Raw genomic sequence first — 17,196 nt, 5'->3', positions numbered from 1 at the left:
GTTCAGCTGTTTTGTTTTGTTTGTCTCTCTAATAAGCAGAATATAGGGTGATTATTAAGCTTAGAGATAATCTATGTAAACAGTCTAACAGAGTGCCCTGCAACATGGTTGATATTGGCTCCAAAATGTATTTATAGAAAAGGCTTATAGGCTGCAATATTATTGAGGCAGATAAGGGATTTGCACTGACGTCTTTAATTATACAGCAAAAACATGCGTTTACCTGGACTATGTTTAGCTTGGATTGTAGTGAGGCCAACGGAAATCTGAAAGACTGTGGAAAACTATGAAAGAAAACCCCCTTACCCCAGAGGCACTACATATGATATTTATAAATTACAGGTACTTTTTTTTTCCTTTAGAGAGGGAAAAAAACACACACACAGAGCCAGAGAGAGAGAGAGAGAGAGAGAGAAGGGGCAGAGGGAGAATCTTAAGCAGGCTCCATGTGCAGCGTGGAGCCTGACCTGTGGCTTGATCCCACAACCCCAAGATCATGACCTGAGCCAAAATCAGGAGCCAGATACTCACCCAGGAGCTTCATAAATTATAGCTAATTTTATTATCTTAAGAACTGCTGCTACGTCACTGGGATAAGCCAGTTTTGTCTTCTGCTGTCTTGTCTATCTTTGTCTCTAATTCCTGACTGAAGAATTATATTCATCTCTCACAAATTTTACAGTCTCCACATCAGTCTAAACTATGGGTATGTTTTTTTTTTTTTAAGATTATTTATTTATTTGACAGAGAGACAGCCAGTGAGAGAGGGAACAAAGCAGGGGGAGTGGGAGAGCAAGAAGCAGGTTCCCAGCGGAGGAGCCTGATGTGGGGCTCGATCCCAGAACGCCGGGATCACGCCCTGAGCTGAAGGCAGACGCTTAACGACTGTGCCACCCAGGCGCCCCTATGGGTATGTTTTTTATTAGTGATCCATTATAATTTTACAGGGTAATTAGGTCTCTAGTTCTCCACTGTCCCATGAAGGACAATATTAAATTCAAAAGTATTTATACAAATATAGCCCTGAGGTAGTAACATGGAATCTAGAGCATCTACTCCAAATACATGCCAAAGGAACAAAACAAAACCCAGGATTTTGTGTGTGTGTGTGTGTGTGTGTGCCTTTAGCAAATTTTCAGAGATCTTCAAAAAATCCGAGGGAAAAAAATTAAAAGTGTAGGAAATTTTCTTTTCATTTTAACTGAAAGAAAATCCAATTTTTATCAGTGATACCCAAAACATTAAAGTCTGACAAATACAGGCTGAATATCTCTCTCTCTCTCTCTATCTCTCTCTCTCTCTCACACACACACACACACACACACACACACACACACACACAAAGTAGGTTGGAAGTTAGAAGAGTAACAGTGCAGGGACACTTGGTCGTGCTTTTATTCTCATCCCACCTCGGAAAAGACTAAGTCATAGATTTCTCCACCATCCCTATATCGCAGTGAAATTTGGATCCAGGCAGGGTGTAGCGACAACTGTAAACGCTAAAGAAAGAAAAAGTCACTGAAACCTCACCTCCTGACGACTGTGCGCCCGCCTGGCGGAGACTACGCCTCCCAGCATGCAACGCGATCACGACCCCAGCAGCTGCGCGATTGGACCGAAGCATGACGGGGAGTGGATTTCGGTCTCTGAACTCCCTGGAGGAGTTTCCTTTTTGCTAACGCTGCTCACGTTCTGGAGTCTTGATGTCACATTAGTGACTCCTTTCTAACCTTAGTCTGGTCTTCCCCCTGCAAAATAACTTTGGGAGTACGCACAAAAAACACAAAAAGAAAAAAAAAAAAACGAAAAACTCTTCGTGTCTTCCGTTTCCGGCGGCCTTGTTGCCGTGGTAACGAGCACGCTCCACCACCAAGGCGGTTATGGCCGGGCTGAGCGGCGCGCAGATCCCCGATGGGGAGTTCACCGCCGTCGTGTACCGCCTCATCCGCGATTCCCGCTACGCCGAGGCGGTGCAGCTGCTGGGCGGCGAGCTCCAGCGGAGCCCGAGGAGCCGCGCCGGCCTGTCGCTGCTGGGCTACTGCTACTACCGCCTGCAGGAGTTCGCGCTGGCCGCCGAGTGCTATGAGCAGCTGGGCCAGCTGCACCCCGAACTGGAGCAGTACCGCCTGTACCAGGCCCAGGCCCTGTACAAGGCGTGCCTTTATCCAGAGGCCACCCGGGTGGCCTTCCTCCTGCTGGACAACCCCGCCTACCACAGCCGGGTCCTGCGTCTGCAAGCCGCTATCAAGTACAGCGAGGGCGACCTGCCCGGGGCCAAGAGCCTGGTGGAGCAGCTGCTGAGTGGGGAAGGGGGAGAGGGCGGTGGGGGCGAGAACGACCCCGACGGCCAGGTCAACCTGGGTTGTTTGCTCTACAAGGAGGGACAGTATGAAGCCGCGTGTTCCAAGTTCTTTGCGGCCCTGCAGGCCTCGGGCTACCGGCCTGACCTTTCCTACAACCTGGCTTTGGCCTATTACAGCAGCCGGCACTATGCCTCGGCTCTCAAGCATATCGCCGACATTATTGAACACGGCATACGCCAGCACCCGGAGCTCGGTGTGGGCATGACCACGGAGGGCATTGATGTTCGAAGTGTTGGCAACACCTTAGTGCTTCACCAGACTGCCCTGGTGGAAGCCTTCAACCTCAAGGCAGCCATCGAGTACCAACTGAGAAACTACGAGGCGGCCCAGGAAGCCCTCACTGACATGCCTCCTAGGGCAGAGGAAGAGTTAGACCCCGTGACCCTGCATAACCAGGCGCTCATGAACATGGACGCCAGGCCTACGGAGGGGTTTGAAAAGCTACAGTTCTTGCTCCAGCAGAACCCCTTTCCCCCGGAGACCTTTGGCAACCTGCTGCTGCTCTACTGTAAGTATGAGTATTTTGACCTGGCAGCCGATGTGCTGGCAGAGAATGCCCATTTGACCTACAGGTTCCTCACACCCTATCTCTATGACTTCTTGGATGCCATGATCACTTGCCAGACAGCTCCTGAAGAGGCTTTCATTAAGCTTGATGGGCTAGCAGGGATGCTGACTGAACAGCTCCGGAAACTCACCATACAAGTACAGGAAGCAAGACACAATAGAGATGATGAAGCTGTCAAAAAGGCAGTGAATGAGTATGATGACACTCTAGAGAAGTATATTCCTGTGTTGATGGCCCAGGCAAAGATCTACTGGAACCTTGAGAATTATCCAATGGTGGAAAAGATCTTCCGCAAATCTGTGGAATTCTGTAATGACCATGATGTGTGGAAGCTGAACGTGGCCCATGTCCTGTTCATGCAGGAAAACAAATACAAAGAAGCTATCGGTTTCTATGAACCCATAGTCAAGAAGCACTATGACAACATCCTGAATGTCAGTGCTATTGTGCTGGCTAACCTGTGTGTTTCATACATTATGACAAGTCAGAATGAAGAAGCTGAGGAGTTGATGAGAAAGATTGAAAAGGAGGAAGAGCAGCTGTCCTATGGTGACCCAGATAAGAAAATCTACCACCTCTGCATTGTGAATTTGGTGATAGGGACACTCTATTGTGCCAAAGGAAATTATGACTTTGGTATTTCTCGGGTTATTAAAAGCCTGGAACCCTATCATAAGAAACTGGGAACTGATACCTGGTATTATGCCAAAAGATGCTTTCTGTCCTTATTAGAAAATATGTCAAAACACACGATCATGCTTCGTGACAGTGTTATTCAAGAATGTGTCCAGTTTCTAGAACAATGTGAACTTTATGGCAGGAACATACCTGCCATTATTGAACAACCACTGGAGGAAGAAAGAATGCATACTGGAAAGAATACAGTCACATATGAATCCAGACAGTTAAAAGCTTTGATTTATGAGATTATAGGATGGAATATATAGTTATGTTTGATAATCTCTTTTATCATAATAGCTTTATAGACCTGTAGTTTTATCTATATTTAGCCATTTGCATCTTTACATTTGTTACATGTTAAACTTTGTATATTTGAAAATTATATTAATTAGATTAAACTTATTTTAACTTTGACACCTAGAAAGATACATGAAAAATTCAAAACTGAACTGGAACTCTGTGTTTATTAGAACTTGTAGTGCCTATGTTCCTTCTCCTTTGCTATCATGTGCTTGGCTGTATTTAGAGAGTCCCCTGCACAGGGATTACAATTTCCAGCACTATCTAGGCACTATCAAGCACTATCAGAACAGAGTAGTTAACATATAGGATTTCTAGGCTTTTAGTATTAAGTTTTAGGGATTGTGTGTTCTATTCTCACAGTTTACCCTCATATTAATTTGGAATGCACACATTTTGCATAAAGTTTGAGATGTTTCGGCAGGGTTTTTCAATATAGATTTTACACTTTCTGTAATCAAAATTCCTTAGGTAATAAATGTTTGGGTTTCTTGTTTTCTTAGTGTACAAGATTCAGTGGGAAATCTTGTGCCCTTAACAAAATTATGGTGCTATGGTATAAAGACAATAAACAATTGCTGAAGAAACAATGTTACGTAGTTTTCTTTTGTTCCATTTGTTAATGTGTACATATGAACAAGATAATACTGTACCTCTTTTTCATAACTCTGCTCTCATTTATCTCTAGACAGTGACTAATAGCAGAGGTACCCTGAAAACTTAATTCCTAATTCCTACCTACTTAAGATAGGTTAATGCTGGAGTTGTTTCTGTGTTGTAGCCTCTCTGGTAAGGAAAAATCTACACTATTCCATGACCCCACCAAACTGCTTTCCTGCCTCTATCACAGATGAAAAGTTCTGAAAACTTATCTGGTAGATTAATAATGCTAATTCCACACCCACAACGTTCCCAAGGAGAACTCCACTCATTCTGCTTAGGCATTTTATTTTCTGAACCATATAAGAGCTTTACTATTTGTTCACCTGCCCCTTTTCTCTCCCAACTTGACCTGGCTCAGAAAAGAAAAAGTATTAGGTTGAAGTATATGAAATTGCTGATCTTGAAAGTTATTGACCTACAAAACTAGCAGTTTCTCATGGTTCAGTCTGATAGCTTTCAAGTAATAGTGAATCCCTGCCATAATGAGATGATGATTTTTTTTCATTCAAGGAGAAATCACTTAGGCATGTAGATATACAGACATGGTATGTGCAGCATAAATCCTCTGTAGCATGACTTCCTGGGTGCTCAAATTCTATTAGCTCTATTGGAAAATTTGGTCTACCATGAAGTCCAATGGTTTTAAACTTATAAGCATTTTCAATCCTAATTATGTATGCTGATACCATTTACCACAGATGTTTGATCCCATGTTTGGAGGACAATCGATGTTTAATGATTTCTTCAGTACATCCCACAGCACAATTCTATCTCTGGGAAATGGTCCTCGTTTAACAACTTTTGTACTAAAAGTATTGCTGCTTCTTTGTGCAGTAGCTCTATGCCCCTCTCAATCCCCATAGCCCCTTAAGATTAGGAAAGTAGATGAACTGAAATCTTATTTTCAACAGCCATGTTAAAATTCTGATGTTTTTGCACATTTCCTCTATTTTTTTCCTTAAAAAAAAAAAAAGTGTAAGTAATATTAACCACCCAAAAGCAAATGTTTTCCAGATTCCCTTTTGCAAATAGCCTGGCCTTTATTCAAGTCACATTTTATTTACCCAGGTGCTGTGTGTTTGTGGTTTGCATGTACGTGTAATTTAGCTTTCCAGAACATAAAAAGCTTTTCAGAACAGTTTTTAACCCCTTGCCGCTGGGCAGCTGGGATTTCCTGGTTAGTAATGAATCAGGAAATCCTGACTGCTCCTACCACCGACTAAAGGAATAAAGGTCAATCACGGCATTTGTCCCCTTCCTTACCCAGGCTCTTGGGAGAGGCACCCCCTCAGATTGATAGACTGCTGCCTGGCAACAGCAAAGACTCTTGAACCACACCTAAAAGCTGCCCAGTCTTCTGAACATTAGAGGAAACTGAGAAGGGTGAGGACATTCCTGACTCTTCAGACACTTAACTGTCCTTTATTTTTAAGATTTTTTTTTTTTAAGATTTTATTTATTTGCCAGAAAGTGAGTGAGCATAAGCAGGGGGAGCGGCAGGCAGAGGGAGAAGTAGACTCCTGGCTGAGCAGGGAGCCCAATGCGGGACTTGATCCCAGGAGCCTGGGATCATGACCTGAGCTGAAGGCAAGCCTTTAACCAACTGAGCCACCCAGACATCCCAGGATATATTTCTTTTAAACTCACCTTTGGAAGTACTTAGCTGTGCTCATTGATACTATGACACTAACAAATGACTTTACAATGAGTCTATATTTTGCCATTTAACTGAAGGCTTTCATCCTTAAAGTTCTCATGAAAAGGTTTGTTCTGTGCTCCTACAACATTATGTATTCAGTGCTAAAAGCACTTTTCTTGACAAAAAAGATTTCCGTATATTTCTAAAGCTTTTACTTTTTCTTCATTATATCTGTATGGTATATTTTAAAGGTATCAAAGATTAAATCCAGTATTTCATAATCCTAGTCAACCCCCCATCTCCATGTGTTCAGAATATAAGCCTGTATTTGTACACAAGTTTTTTCCATTTTCGCAGACATGAATAAGAACTTGATCTTTCCACGCAGAACCAGCAGACTCCTTTGATCAGTGACATGACTGCCTGCCAAAGGATTCCCATTCCTCCTGACAGCCTTCCTTGAATTTGGCCTCAGCTGTGGCATGAATGTTCACACTAACTTCACCTGTGAGGTCAGATGTAGTGACTACCTCTGACCTCTTCATAAGAAGCCAGGAACTGGGAGAACTGTAGTGATAGAAGGGGGCCATTGGGCAACGAGACACCAGCCACTGAAATCATAGGGGATGATTACATTTTCTCCCTGCAGGGTGATACAGGAATATATAGGTATGGCCTCTCAAACCTCAGAGAAGCACCTCAGATCAAATCCATATAGAATTGCCAGGATAGGTTCGGCCCCAGATTCTAACAATTTCTTTGTGGAGAGGGCTATGGGGTTGATGCCCAAATAAATACGCTTACTAGAAAATGCGAGATAAGATCTTATTTCCATACTGGCATACAGAGGGTTAACAGTGCGGGGAAGTCTGTCTGGGGTAAGTAGGGTATAGTTATTTAAAGTACTTAATTTTAAAAGGAAAGGTCACCAAAGTGAAACCTTTCGTTTCAAGAGAACACCAGCATTTTTGAATCTAAGTTTTTGTCTTGGGTTCCTTAGTCTTTTTCTTAACGGCTATAGGTGATCTAGAAACACCTTGGAGACTGTAGTTTCTTGGTATTCTCAGACACACTAAATAAATTCCTAGCAATGGTGTGACTTGCACTATCTACCATTCAGTATCTACCATTCACTAACTGCCTCTTATCCTTTGTTGCCATATCACTGGGACTAAAGTGACATTTGGGCTTTTTTGTATTCACTTATTGGGCTGTACCCAAAGTATTAAACAGAACATTTTGTGAAGAGACAGTAACTCTGGGTTCTTGATTGTCCAACCACAGAAGCACCATGACTGTAACCACCAGATTCTTTTTTTTTTTTTTTTAAGATTTTATTTATTTATGTGACAGAGAGACAGCCAGCGAGAGAGGGAACACAGCAGGGGGAGTGGGAGAGGAAGAAGCAGGCTCATAGCGGAGGAGCCCGATGTGGGACTCGATCCCAGTACGCCGGGATCACGCCCTGAGCCGAAGGCAGACGCTTTAACGACTGCGCTACCCAGGCGCCCCTGTAACCACCAGATTCTAAACATACTTTCATTCTAGCTGTAAGATACACGCAACTTTTTAGTACCCTAATGTAGCTCAAATCCTTCAGCAGCAACTTAAATTCTTAAATTTGCAATTTTAAGGAACTGTGACTTTCCATAGATGGGCTCTAGATTATAATAAAACATTTCCTTAATCTTAACAGTTCTTTCAATTTCCAGTCTCTCTATGGGAAGGTATGTAACTTATAGAAACAGGTATTCTTACATTTTTAAGTACAGCTCAAAGAAATACAGTATTAAAGTTATAAAAATGCCAATTTATTAAGTCCTTCAAATACAGCACTTCCTTTGTAAGTTTCATATTAAACCTATAAAGGCACCAACACAGGACCTTCTGGATTAAACATTTACAGAGCAAGACAGCATCTGAGACAAAAGGCATCCTGGTATTTTCTGTGGTGTGTAGTCATGAAGACAGTGGCTTCCATTTTGTAGCTAGGAGACATTCCATTTCCTTCCTTGTGCCCTTCCGTAGAGGGCAATGACTAACCTACTTTAAAAGCAGAAATTCTGTATACATCATAGATACCCAGTACAAGCAGCCTATACCAGTGAAGCCACCAGCAGAGGCACTGGATTTAGTCAGACCCACTTACCAGCTACTAACAGTTGATGTTACTCAACCTCACTAAACCTCAGTTATTTCACCAGTTAAAAAAAAAAAAAAGAAAAAAAGAAAAAAAGAAAAAAAAAGATGATACCACTCACTTCACAGGATTGTTAGAACAAGCATTACCTATTGTCTAGGGTCAAATCTCAGCACAGTGTCTGGCTAATAAAGGATGAATTAAAAAGTAAATTATTAATGCAATAATCATTTCTAGGATAGTATTCAGCAAAAATATGTAGACTTAATCAGAATCACTGAGACCAACTTAGAAGGGACCTTAGAGATTTTCATTTTATGAAAGAAATTAGTTCCAAATACAGAAAGTAACTTGTAGGTGGTAGAGGAAAATGGAGCACACACAAAATTCCAGAACAGAACTCTTTCCATTGTGTTCTTAGGTTTTGGAACTCCATCCTCTCTTATTTTACAGCTTTATAGTGACAAAATTTCAATTTTTAAAGAGTACCTTCCCGGATGTAACGTGCATACAATGAGGTACAAAAGATGTGACAGAACTGTGTAAGAATGGATTTAAGAGGGGCGCCTGGGTAGCGCAGTCGTTAGGCGGCTGCCTTCGGCTCAGGGCGTGATCCTGGCGTTCCAGGATCGAGTCCCACATCGGGCTTCTCCGCTGGGAGCCTGCTTCTTCCTCTCCCACTCCCCCTGCTTGTGTTCCCTCTCTCGCTGGCTGTTTCTCTCTGTCAAAATAAATAAATAAAATCTTAAAAAAAAAAAAAAAGAATGGATTTAAGAGGTTGTCCACCAGCCAATACTAGACCCAATCAACAGATCACATCAGAAAATAGGTTTGACTATATTGAAAATAGAGACATGCCCCTGAGGCCAAACATAGGCAAAAGTAAATGTGATGGCAGTAAGACCTCATTTGCTTTTCTGACAGGGTAGCTCAAGAAACTTGAGCAGCAAGCTTCATCAAAGGATTTCAGCCTGGCAGCTGCCAAGGTTAAATTAAGTAAATGTAATTGCATGTTTAATGTTTGTCTGAAATAATTGTTGATTCACTGGGGGGAAAAAGCCTATTTGTGGACCAAATATAAAAATGTCAAGTGGACAACAGCATGCCAAGTGGAAGAAGAGCTGCCTGGGTCCTGAATGCTCTTTCATGGATGTGTTACTGGGCAGACCCTTGTGTACTGCAGCTACCCGCCATTACCTGCAAGAGAATCCAGATATAATGTCTCACTTCTACTGAGGACCCAAAACTGGATGGAACAAAAAATATTCTGGATAAGAGTCAAGATTCTAAAATTTTGAAACTCTGGAATTAAATCCAGCAAGATACAAATTTTAGGAAGGATAAATATAGGTAATTGGACTGTAAAAAATCAGACTCCAGGGAGATGTGGCCAAAATGGCATATACAGAAAAGACAAGCTTTGTTAAATCCAAGTTCAATGTGAGGTGACAGTGCAATGTCCATCAAAAATGCATTTATTAGTGACTAGAATAAGGAAATCATTGCTACTACTCTGGCACATTTAGGCTTAGACACATCACTTTAAGAACATCAAAGGGGGGGTGCCTGGGTGGCTCAGTTGGTTGAGCATCCAACCCTTGATTTCAGCTCAGGTCATGATCTCATGGGTCGTGGGATCCAGCCCTGCTCAGCGTAGAGCCTGTTTGAGATACCCTCTCTGTCCCTTCCCCCTGCTTGCTCATGCACTCTCTCCCTCTCGCTCTCTAAAAAAGAAAAAAAAAATTAAATAGAATTTTTAAAATGAAATAAAATTTTGGGGAGCCTGGGCGGCGTAGTTGGTTAAGTGCCGACTCTTGGTTTTTGGCTCAGGTCACGATCTCGGGGTTGTGAGACTGAGCTCTGCATCAGGCTCCGCACTCAGCAAGGAGTCTGCTTGAGACTCTCTCACCCTCTCCCTCTGCCCCTCCCCCCACCAAAATAAATAAATCTAAAAAAAAAAAAGAACATCAAAGAGGCACATATGAAGAGACACTGGGATGGTGAAGGGTCTAGAACTCACAGGAACAAAAGCTGGGTGGAGAAGATGTGGGGGAACATGAGCTGCCTTTAAACACTGGAAGAACTGCCCTTCAAGAGAGCAACTAGTCAATTCTTTATGACTACAAAGACAAAGGTTACATCAATGAATAGAAGAGGAAGATGGATTTCAGTCTAATAAGCAAAAACCTCTTAATACCTGAAGATTTCAAGTTGGAAAAGGCTTCCTGGAAAGGCAATAAATTCCCATTTGGTCACAGCAAATGTTCGGGACGACTGGTTATCTGTGGCCTGGGGGATAGGGGAAATTACACAATTATGTTTGGCAAAAGGTAGGATTTCTAAGGTTCATTCAGTCCAAGCTTATAAGAGCCAGGCAAAAAACTTCTTTCTTTAGTTAATTAAGAGCTGAAATCTTAGTGAGGCAAGTGCTTATTGAAATGTACCAAGTAAGATGAGGTTCAACAGGTTTGATCCTCAGTCATTTCAGAGCCCAGAAAACTACAACCTTCCCTCCAGCACAGGAGCCACAGGCAGGGACAAAATCAGTATCTGTGCACATAATCCTTCACTAATAGAGACGCTACTCATGCGTACAGACTATATTTTATCCATTCTCTGTCAGTATAACAAGATGCTGCCAAAAAAGGTTAAATGGAATCAACATGAAATCAGCAATGATTTCTGTAACAATGAGTGGTTTTGATATTGTTTTATTTCTTCCCAGCACATTTTAAAAATCACACATGGGCATTTGCTTATAGAACAGTACAGTCTAGGAAAAGCAATAAAAGGAGAATCCAAACATACACCAAAAGCACAGTATATAGACTATGTTTTGAGCCCTTGTGCAAAACAGTATGGCTCAGTCTGAACTGACAAAGCTGTGTTGAAATCTCTCAGGAATTTCCCTTCCCACTACATATCAACGTTTAAACTATAAATGTAAAGAGAAGAACTGTTTGTATGCATTAGTTACAGCAATATAATGGCTTACATACAAGAGCTTACTCACATGTAGTTTCCAAAAGATTACTACAGTACTGGCAGGAATATGTACTGCCTTGGAGGAAGACTCAGGATAAGATATTATTCAAGTCAAGTTGTATCAGAGCCAAGTATTTCACAGGCTTAGCAAAAAAGGACAAAAATTAAGAAATATAATCTACACATATTTCTCGTAAGATTTATCATTGTCCAGGAACAGAAATACTCATTATTCTGAAGGCACCATCACAGAAAAAAAGACTGACAGACAATATAAGGAATAGAACCCCCCTCCCCCCACAGGCCTTGCTCCTCAGGGAGCTGTGTGAGCTAACATCCAAAAGCATGTAGCGGGTATCTCAGGGACTGAGTGAGTAGGCCACATCCACTAAGCCACATCTTAGGGCTACTAAGTTGGGACAATGGAATGAAAATCTAAGAATGAAAGTACATATAAATCCCATTGACTGAATGGATATATGGAGTACAGGTCCACCAAATAATTAGTGAAACAGACTAGAATAGGTGATCCAAACCCATGCTGTGGAAGGGATTTTCAGTATTTCTACATATAACTACTTATTCCTGACATATTCTTGAAGAGGAATAGCCCTGAACTATTAAACAATCTCAGTCTTTAAAGACTTAATGTATCCTCTCCCACATTTTAAACAATGGCTATTTCATGGAAAAAAAAAAAAAATCCCAACAAGGCACTGTGAACTTTTGGGGATATTCCTTACAAGGCCCAAAAAAATAATTATTTATAGAAACTGTATACCAGTACAAGCATTTCATGTCCTTTACGGATATGTGAACAAGATTACTTTAAGGGTCAAACAATAGATTTCATAGGGTGCTCATGTTGTTCATGAAAAACACTGCTAACAGTAAGATGCCCGAAAAACAGGTGTTCGTGCTGCTCAGAAATCCACACTAAAACATTCTTCTTCTCCTTCTTAGATTTGGAAGTTCAGTCTCTGAAAAATGTTCTTAATGATACTTAATGTAGTGTTTTTCTTCCTTGTGGGGGAAAAAAAGGGTTCTAAAACAACCTCTTTTGGGAACCAAAAAAGAAACCTTTCATGTTCACAGAACTCAAGTTAACTTCATTCTGTAATGGTTCTTTGGCTTGAGTGTTCCATATATCAGTGGGACGTCCTTACTCATGTTTGTTAAGAAATTGTTGTGGTTAGAAGAGCACAGAGCTCATTCTCTGAGGATCTTCCTAGGTTCAAATTGGAATGCTTCAGGTTCACGGGAGACTAAACACCTCCCAGGAATATAACATTGATTTAAAAAATAATTAGAGTGATAAAAATCTAGCTAACTATATTCTAAAGGGGTCTGATTATGCTTCATTAATAAAACTATAAAATTTTGTTCTCAAATCAGTGGAAATACGAAGATGAAAAACTAAAATTGAAAGAAAAACCCACATGCAAACAGAACAATGAGTTCCCACTCCCTCTGAAGAAAACAAAATCTCTTAGACCTGGGTGCACTTTATTAATAATATATGTTTCTATAACCCTGTTGATGTTACAAGTAGTTTTTACAAATTCCACACTAAAGACAAACAGTGTGGTTTAGGAAGCAGAAAGCCAAGTAACTTACATCCTTCACAGCAGGCATTCTATTCGATAGTTTAAAAAAAATCTTTTACATTTTCTGAATTTCAGCATCAATGTATACATTCTTTCCTTTTCAGGACACTGAAATTAATAAGAATTCAGTGAATATACTGACATATAGTTAATTTGGAGCCTTGAGCAAAGCCACACTTCCATAACTCATAAAGCCAAAGGTGATTCTAGATTCTTCAATCCGAAACTAGCACTTGTTATTTTCAGCTTTTCTCCCACCATGAGCTAAGCACTAATTAAAAGCAAAGATGCCAAAGATTAAGTAGTAAAGGAAAAACTATTAAAGCTGTCCTTAATGCCTGTCACGGTGTTTCTTAAAACGTAGAGACGCTTTCCACAGCATTCCATTAGGGCTGCTTTAAGCGCCAGCACATGCAGCTTGTGAATCAACCCATAATCAATAACTGCTTGTGTTCTACATTTATACAGAATAGATGCTCAACCACACCCAGCCCCGTTTGAACAGCTGAGGTTACACACTTCAGCTTGGGACTACAGGGCTTCTTTGATCAGCTCTGGTTAAGAAGCTGTAGCTAAAAAAGAAAAGGACAAAGAAAAATCCCTGGAGCCAGCATGCAGAAAAGCATCCTCACAAATGTGAGCTAGGACTTAGCAGTTACTAAGACAATATTCTGCAAACCAGGTTTCCTTGCAACCATCTGTATCTGACACAGTATACACACTGATGGAGGCTCACCTTTCTTGCACTTTTGTTTTCCAAGATATGTCAGCACAACTATGTGCACTAGAAGGCTTCCAGCTTCATAACTAACTCTTAAGTAATAGTACTGAATATGTAAGTATTTAGGAAGTAAACTTCCAACGCCTCTGAAGAGGAAAGAATTCAATCCTCTTTCTTGTGGTAAAATGCTTGGCACAATAAACATGTGGCTTCTACAATTCTGACTGAACTAAAAAAGCTCAAGTTAGTATAATACGAAATTCACTTGTGCACTGTATTTTGCACCAAACATTAAGGCATCAGTTTCTGTAAGGGTCAATAAAGCCTGTTCATATTGAGTCTTTAGTATTCAATGCCACTTCTCACTAGCAGCAAGTTCCTAGTCCCACTAAAACCTCAACCCAAATGTGACATCAACAAATATTAGAAATATGACTAATTTAAGAAAGACAAATCAATGTTTATGTTGTAGTAAAAACCAAATAGGTTATGAGCTTTTAAAATTTTAAACAAACTTATTCAAAACGAGTTTAAAAGCCTCACATAAACAATGTACTCCAGGCTTTAACTTTTATGAAGCCATTTTCAGATATTTCAGAAATATGAGGCAAGGTTTACGTGCCTCTGTGCATAATCAAGAACCCAGTTCTCCACAGAAACTAAGTATATGCCGAGGTATCGCTCAGAAGCAGGTGTGAGAAAGTGGGGAAAAGGCTATCTGATTTACTAAATCAGAGTGAAACAGCACTGGTGAGTGTTCATGTGTTTCAAAATAATCCCTGTAGACATGATTCCAACAACAGAATGTAGTCATCACTATAAAATCAAGGCTGGGGAGTCCTGCATACATGGAAGAAGAAAAACAAAGACATAAATCACTAATTTCCATAAGGTTCATGTAGAACAGTGAACACAACAATTTTCAGCTGTGACATTTATAGTTTCCTAATATCAAATACAGATTTCTGAGGTTGTTGAAATCTGAACTCCCTGGGAAAGAATGTTATAACAATCACGTGCAAAGGAATGGATCTGCTTATGAATCTGTAAATTTTATTTAAAAAAGTTACTCAGAAACATGTATACACTCCAGTGAGATATTAGTACTGTATTAAATTTTACATTTTGATCACCAGTTAGAGAAATTACCTTCATGAATAGATAGATGCATTTTATAAAGCTGAGATTTTTATAATTCTAGAGGCAAGTGTAATTTCCTCATCAAGCATCCAACTATTTCAAATAGCAAGGGCTTTTAAAGCTAAGATCTGCTGGAAATTTTATAATTAAAAATAAATCACCAATGAAGACAGGCAGCTTCTAATAAATAAATATTTAGTTTTTGTTGTTAAACTGATATTTAATTTTGATTTGTTTACAGATTTTAAGTTTATTAGTTTGAGGCCAATTTTATTAAAAATTGTTTATCATTTTGAAGTCTTAAAAATACCATTTTGTTGATTTAAATTTTCACTTTTCTGGATAAGTATACTTAAGATATAAAAGGTATCAAACTGCCCAAAAATACTTTGGAGCTGTTGCTACATAGACAGACAGTGTGTCCTTTTAAAGGATCGTCTGCACTTTGACTTACATTATCTGATCAAATATTAATTTTAAAAAATTATCAAAAGTTAGGTTTTGCATTAAGAAAAGAATCCATCCCAAAATGTGAATCATGAACCTTGACAGACAGTGACTCAAAGTAATCATTTCATTTATTTTAATATCCAGGTTCAAATGTAAAAATGTTTGTTAAATGTGATTAACGTTCTCCCTATTACTTAAGAAATATGATATTTTAAACTTTTGATTATGGCATGTGTATTAATACATTTTTTTCAAAATTTAGGTTAAACCAGTAATTCAAAAAAGGTGTTAAACCACTATTAAAAACTAAACTGAAACTTTACTTTTATATGAAAATTTATCATGTTGTTTGGGTTAATTAAAAAAAATTTGTCACTGAAACTTGAGGTTTTCAAATTCAACAGTTAAATGATAACTGTGTTTCATTGGCCAAACAATTCTTTGAATTGGAGATATTAAGTGTAAGGAGTCTTCCTTCTTCTGCTCCCATTGCAGCTTCTTCTGCATCTCAGCAACAAGAATGTGAAATCAGAAACATTAGGACTCTTAAGCTGAATAAAGGCATTCATTTCATGGTAAACCTGTTCTTCACATACAATGAGTGATAAGTCAGCTTTTCTTATAAAACATATTATGAAGGAACTAGGATACAACAAGAGGTTATCTCAGTTATTCACATACAACTCATACCTCAGTAGAAACAGAAACACGGAGAACAAAAAACATGTCCCCTAACAATAATTTTTAGACTGATTTAAGGTTCTATAACTGTATACTTATTTCAAAGAAAAATGTAGGCCAAGCACCTCACAGAACTGAAGGTATCCTAAATAACAGGTTGCCTATATTCTTTCATGAGTACCCTCCTTAATGGCCTACTCACACTAGAATGTGTAATCACTCCTCAACGGAATCCTTCCCTAGATACCTGCTTCCCAGAAACATCCTTTTAAAAAGAGGCTAGGTAAGCAGTGAATGACACCAAAATCTGCCTTTGTTCCCAAGGGGAAGCATCAATACAGAACAGCTGGCAGCATCTTCCTTTGAAATAACGACTAGCAGCCTTGTGCTGCCTAAAATTTGAAATGACAACCAGTTAGCGGTAAACTGATGCACCTACAATGAGCGAGATTTAGGAATACCACCTGTCAATCCATAGATGTAGAAACAAAACAAATACAGAATGAAACAACTTATTTTAAACCACAAACAAATTTTGCTGAAAATACAGTCCATGATATATTTGATTACTGGTATAACCATAGTTGAAGACTTTAAAAAAAAAAAAAAAAAAGTGACATTTTTCGTAACAACCGTAATGGATTTATAAAAGGTTTTTGTTTCCAAAGATGTTATTGGGGTCCACATATTCCTTGACAGACTTCAGCATCCCAAAGCCGACATCAGAGATACTTTCCTTTAGCCACTGCTTCCGTAACTTGCCCACTGGAAAAACAAAATCAAAAATGCTTCAATATACACTATGATGCTGGGAACCAATCAATCTTGTGACCATGAATGAACAAACACTGTGTGATAAATGCTTTTATTCAAAAATGAGAAATGTTTTGCTTTATTTGATTTATTGAGCCCACCAGACTATCAAGCTCATTAAGCCCAATGTATTCCCAGGGGAAGCCTGAGCTCCACAATGTCTCCTTTCTCTGTAAACTATGAAACGGAGATATAGGAAGCTTGGGCTGAGATTGAGGCCCACTTACAAATAACAAAATGAGAAAAACACGCATTTCAAAAGAACCCACCTCCTGTCTTAACTACCAAAACACGCCAAAGTTTCAGAGAAAATGAAGTTAACTAAAGAAAAACATCATCTCCAGATGAATTTGTTGGGAATATTATAGCAAAAATGGCAGGATATACATCCATAAAATATTTTAAAGCTTAAAATAATTAAGAAAATCTGAACCTTTAATGGGTT

At 39.6% G+C, this 17,196-nt stretch overlaps 2 protein-coding genes across 16 annotated transcripts in view; one reads left to right on the top strand and one right to left on the bottom strand.

Moving 5' to 3' along the window:
* The first annotated feature begins 1,612 nt into the window (after nt 1–1,612).
* IFT70B (intraflagellar transport 70B) lies at nt 1,613–4,499 on the top strand. Its single transcript, XM_026492466.3, has one exon. It carries the CDS (start codon nt 1,881–1,883, stop codon nt 3,876–3,878), a length of 1,998 nt encoding a protein of 665 aa, XP_026348251.1. The 5' UTR covers nt 1,613–1,880; the 3' UTR covers nt 3,879–4,499.
* Nucleotides 4,500–11,049: 6,550 nt separating this feature from the next.
* The window catches only part of AGPS (alkylglycerone phosphate synthase), a 203,268-nt gene continuing 197,121 nt past the window's right edge, over nt 11,050–17,196 (bottom strand). For all 15 annotated transcript variants that reach the window (XM_048214157.2, XM_044381449.3, XM_026492470.4 and 12 more), the window contains one exon: nt 11,050–16,703. In XM_048214157.2, coding sequence (XP_048070114.1) covers nt 16,582–16,703 — 122 coding nt within the window. In that variant the 3' untranslated portion in view covers nt 11,050–16,581. The remainder of the gene's footprint in view (nt 16,704–17,196) is intronic.

Source organism: Ursus arctos, unplaced genomic scaffold, assembly GCF_023065955.2.
Source record: "Ursus arctos isolate Adak ecotype North America unplaced genomic scaffold, UrsArc2.0 scaffold_1, whole genome shotgun sequence".
In the NCBI taxonomy this organism is placed as follows: domain Eukaryota; kingdom Metazoa; phylum Chordata; class Mammalia; order Carnivora; family Ursidae; genus Ursus; species Ursus arctos.
The sequence above is the reverse complement of the archived record's forward strand: the minus strand, read 5'-3'. Positions and strand labels throughout refer to the sequence as shown.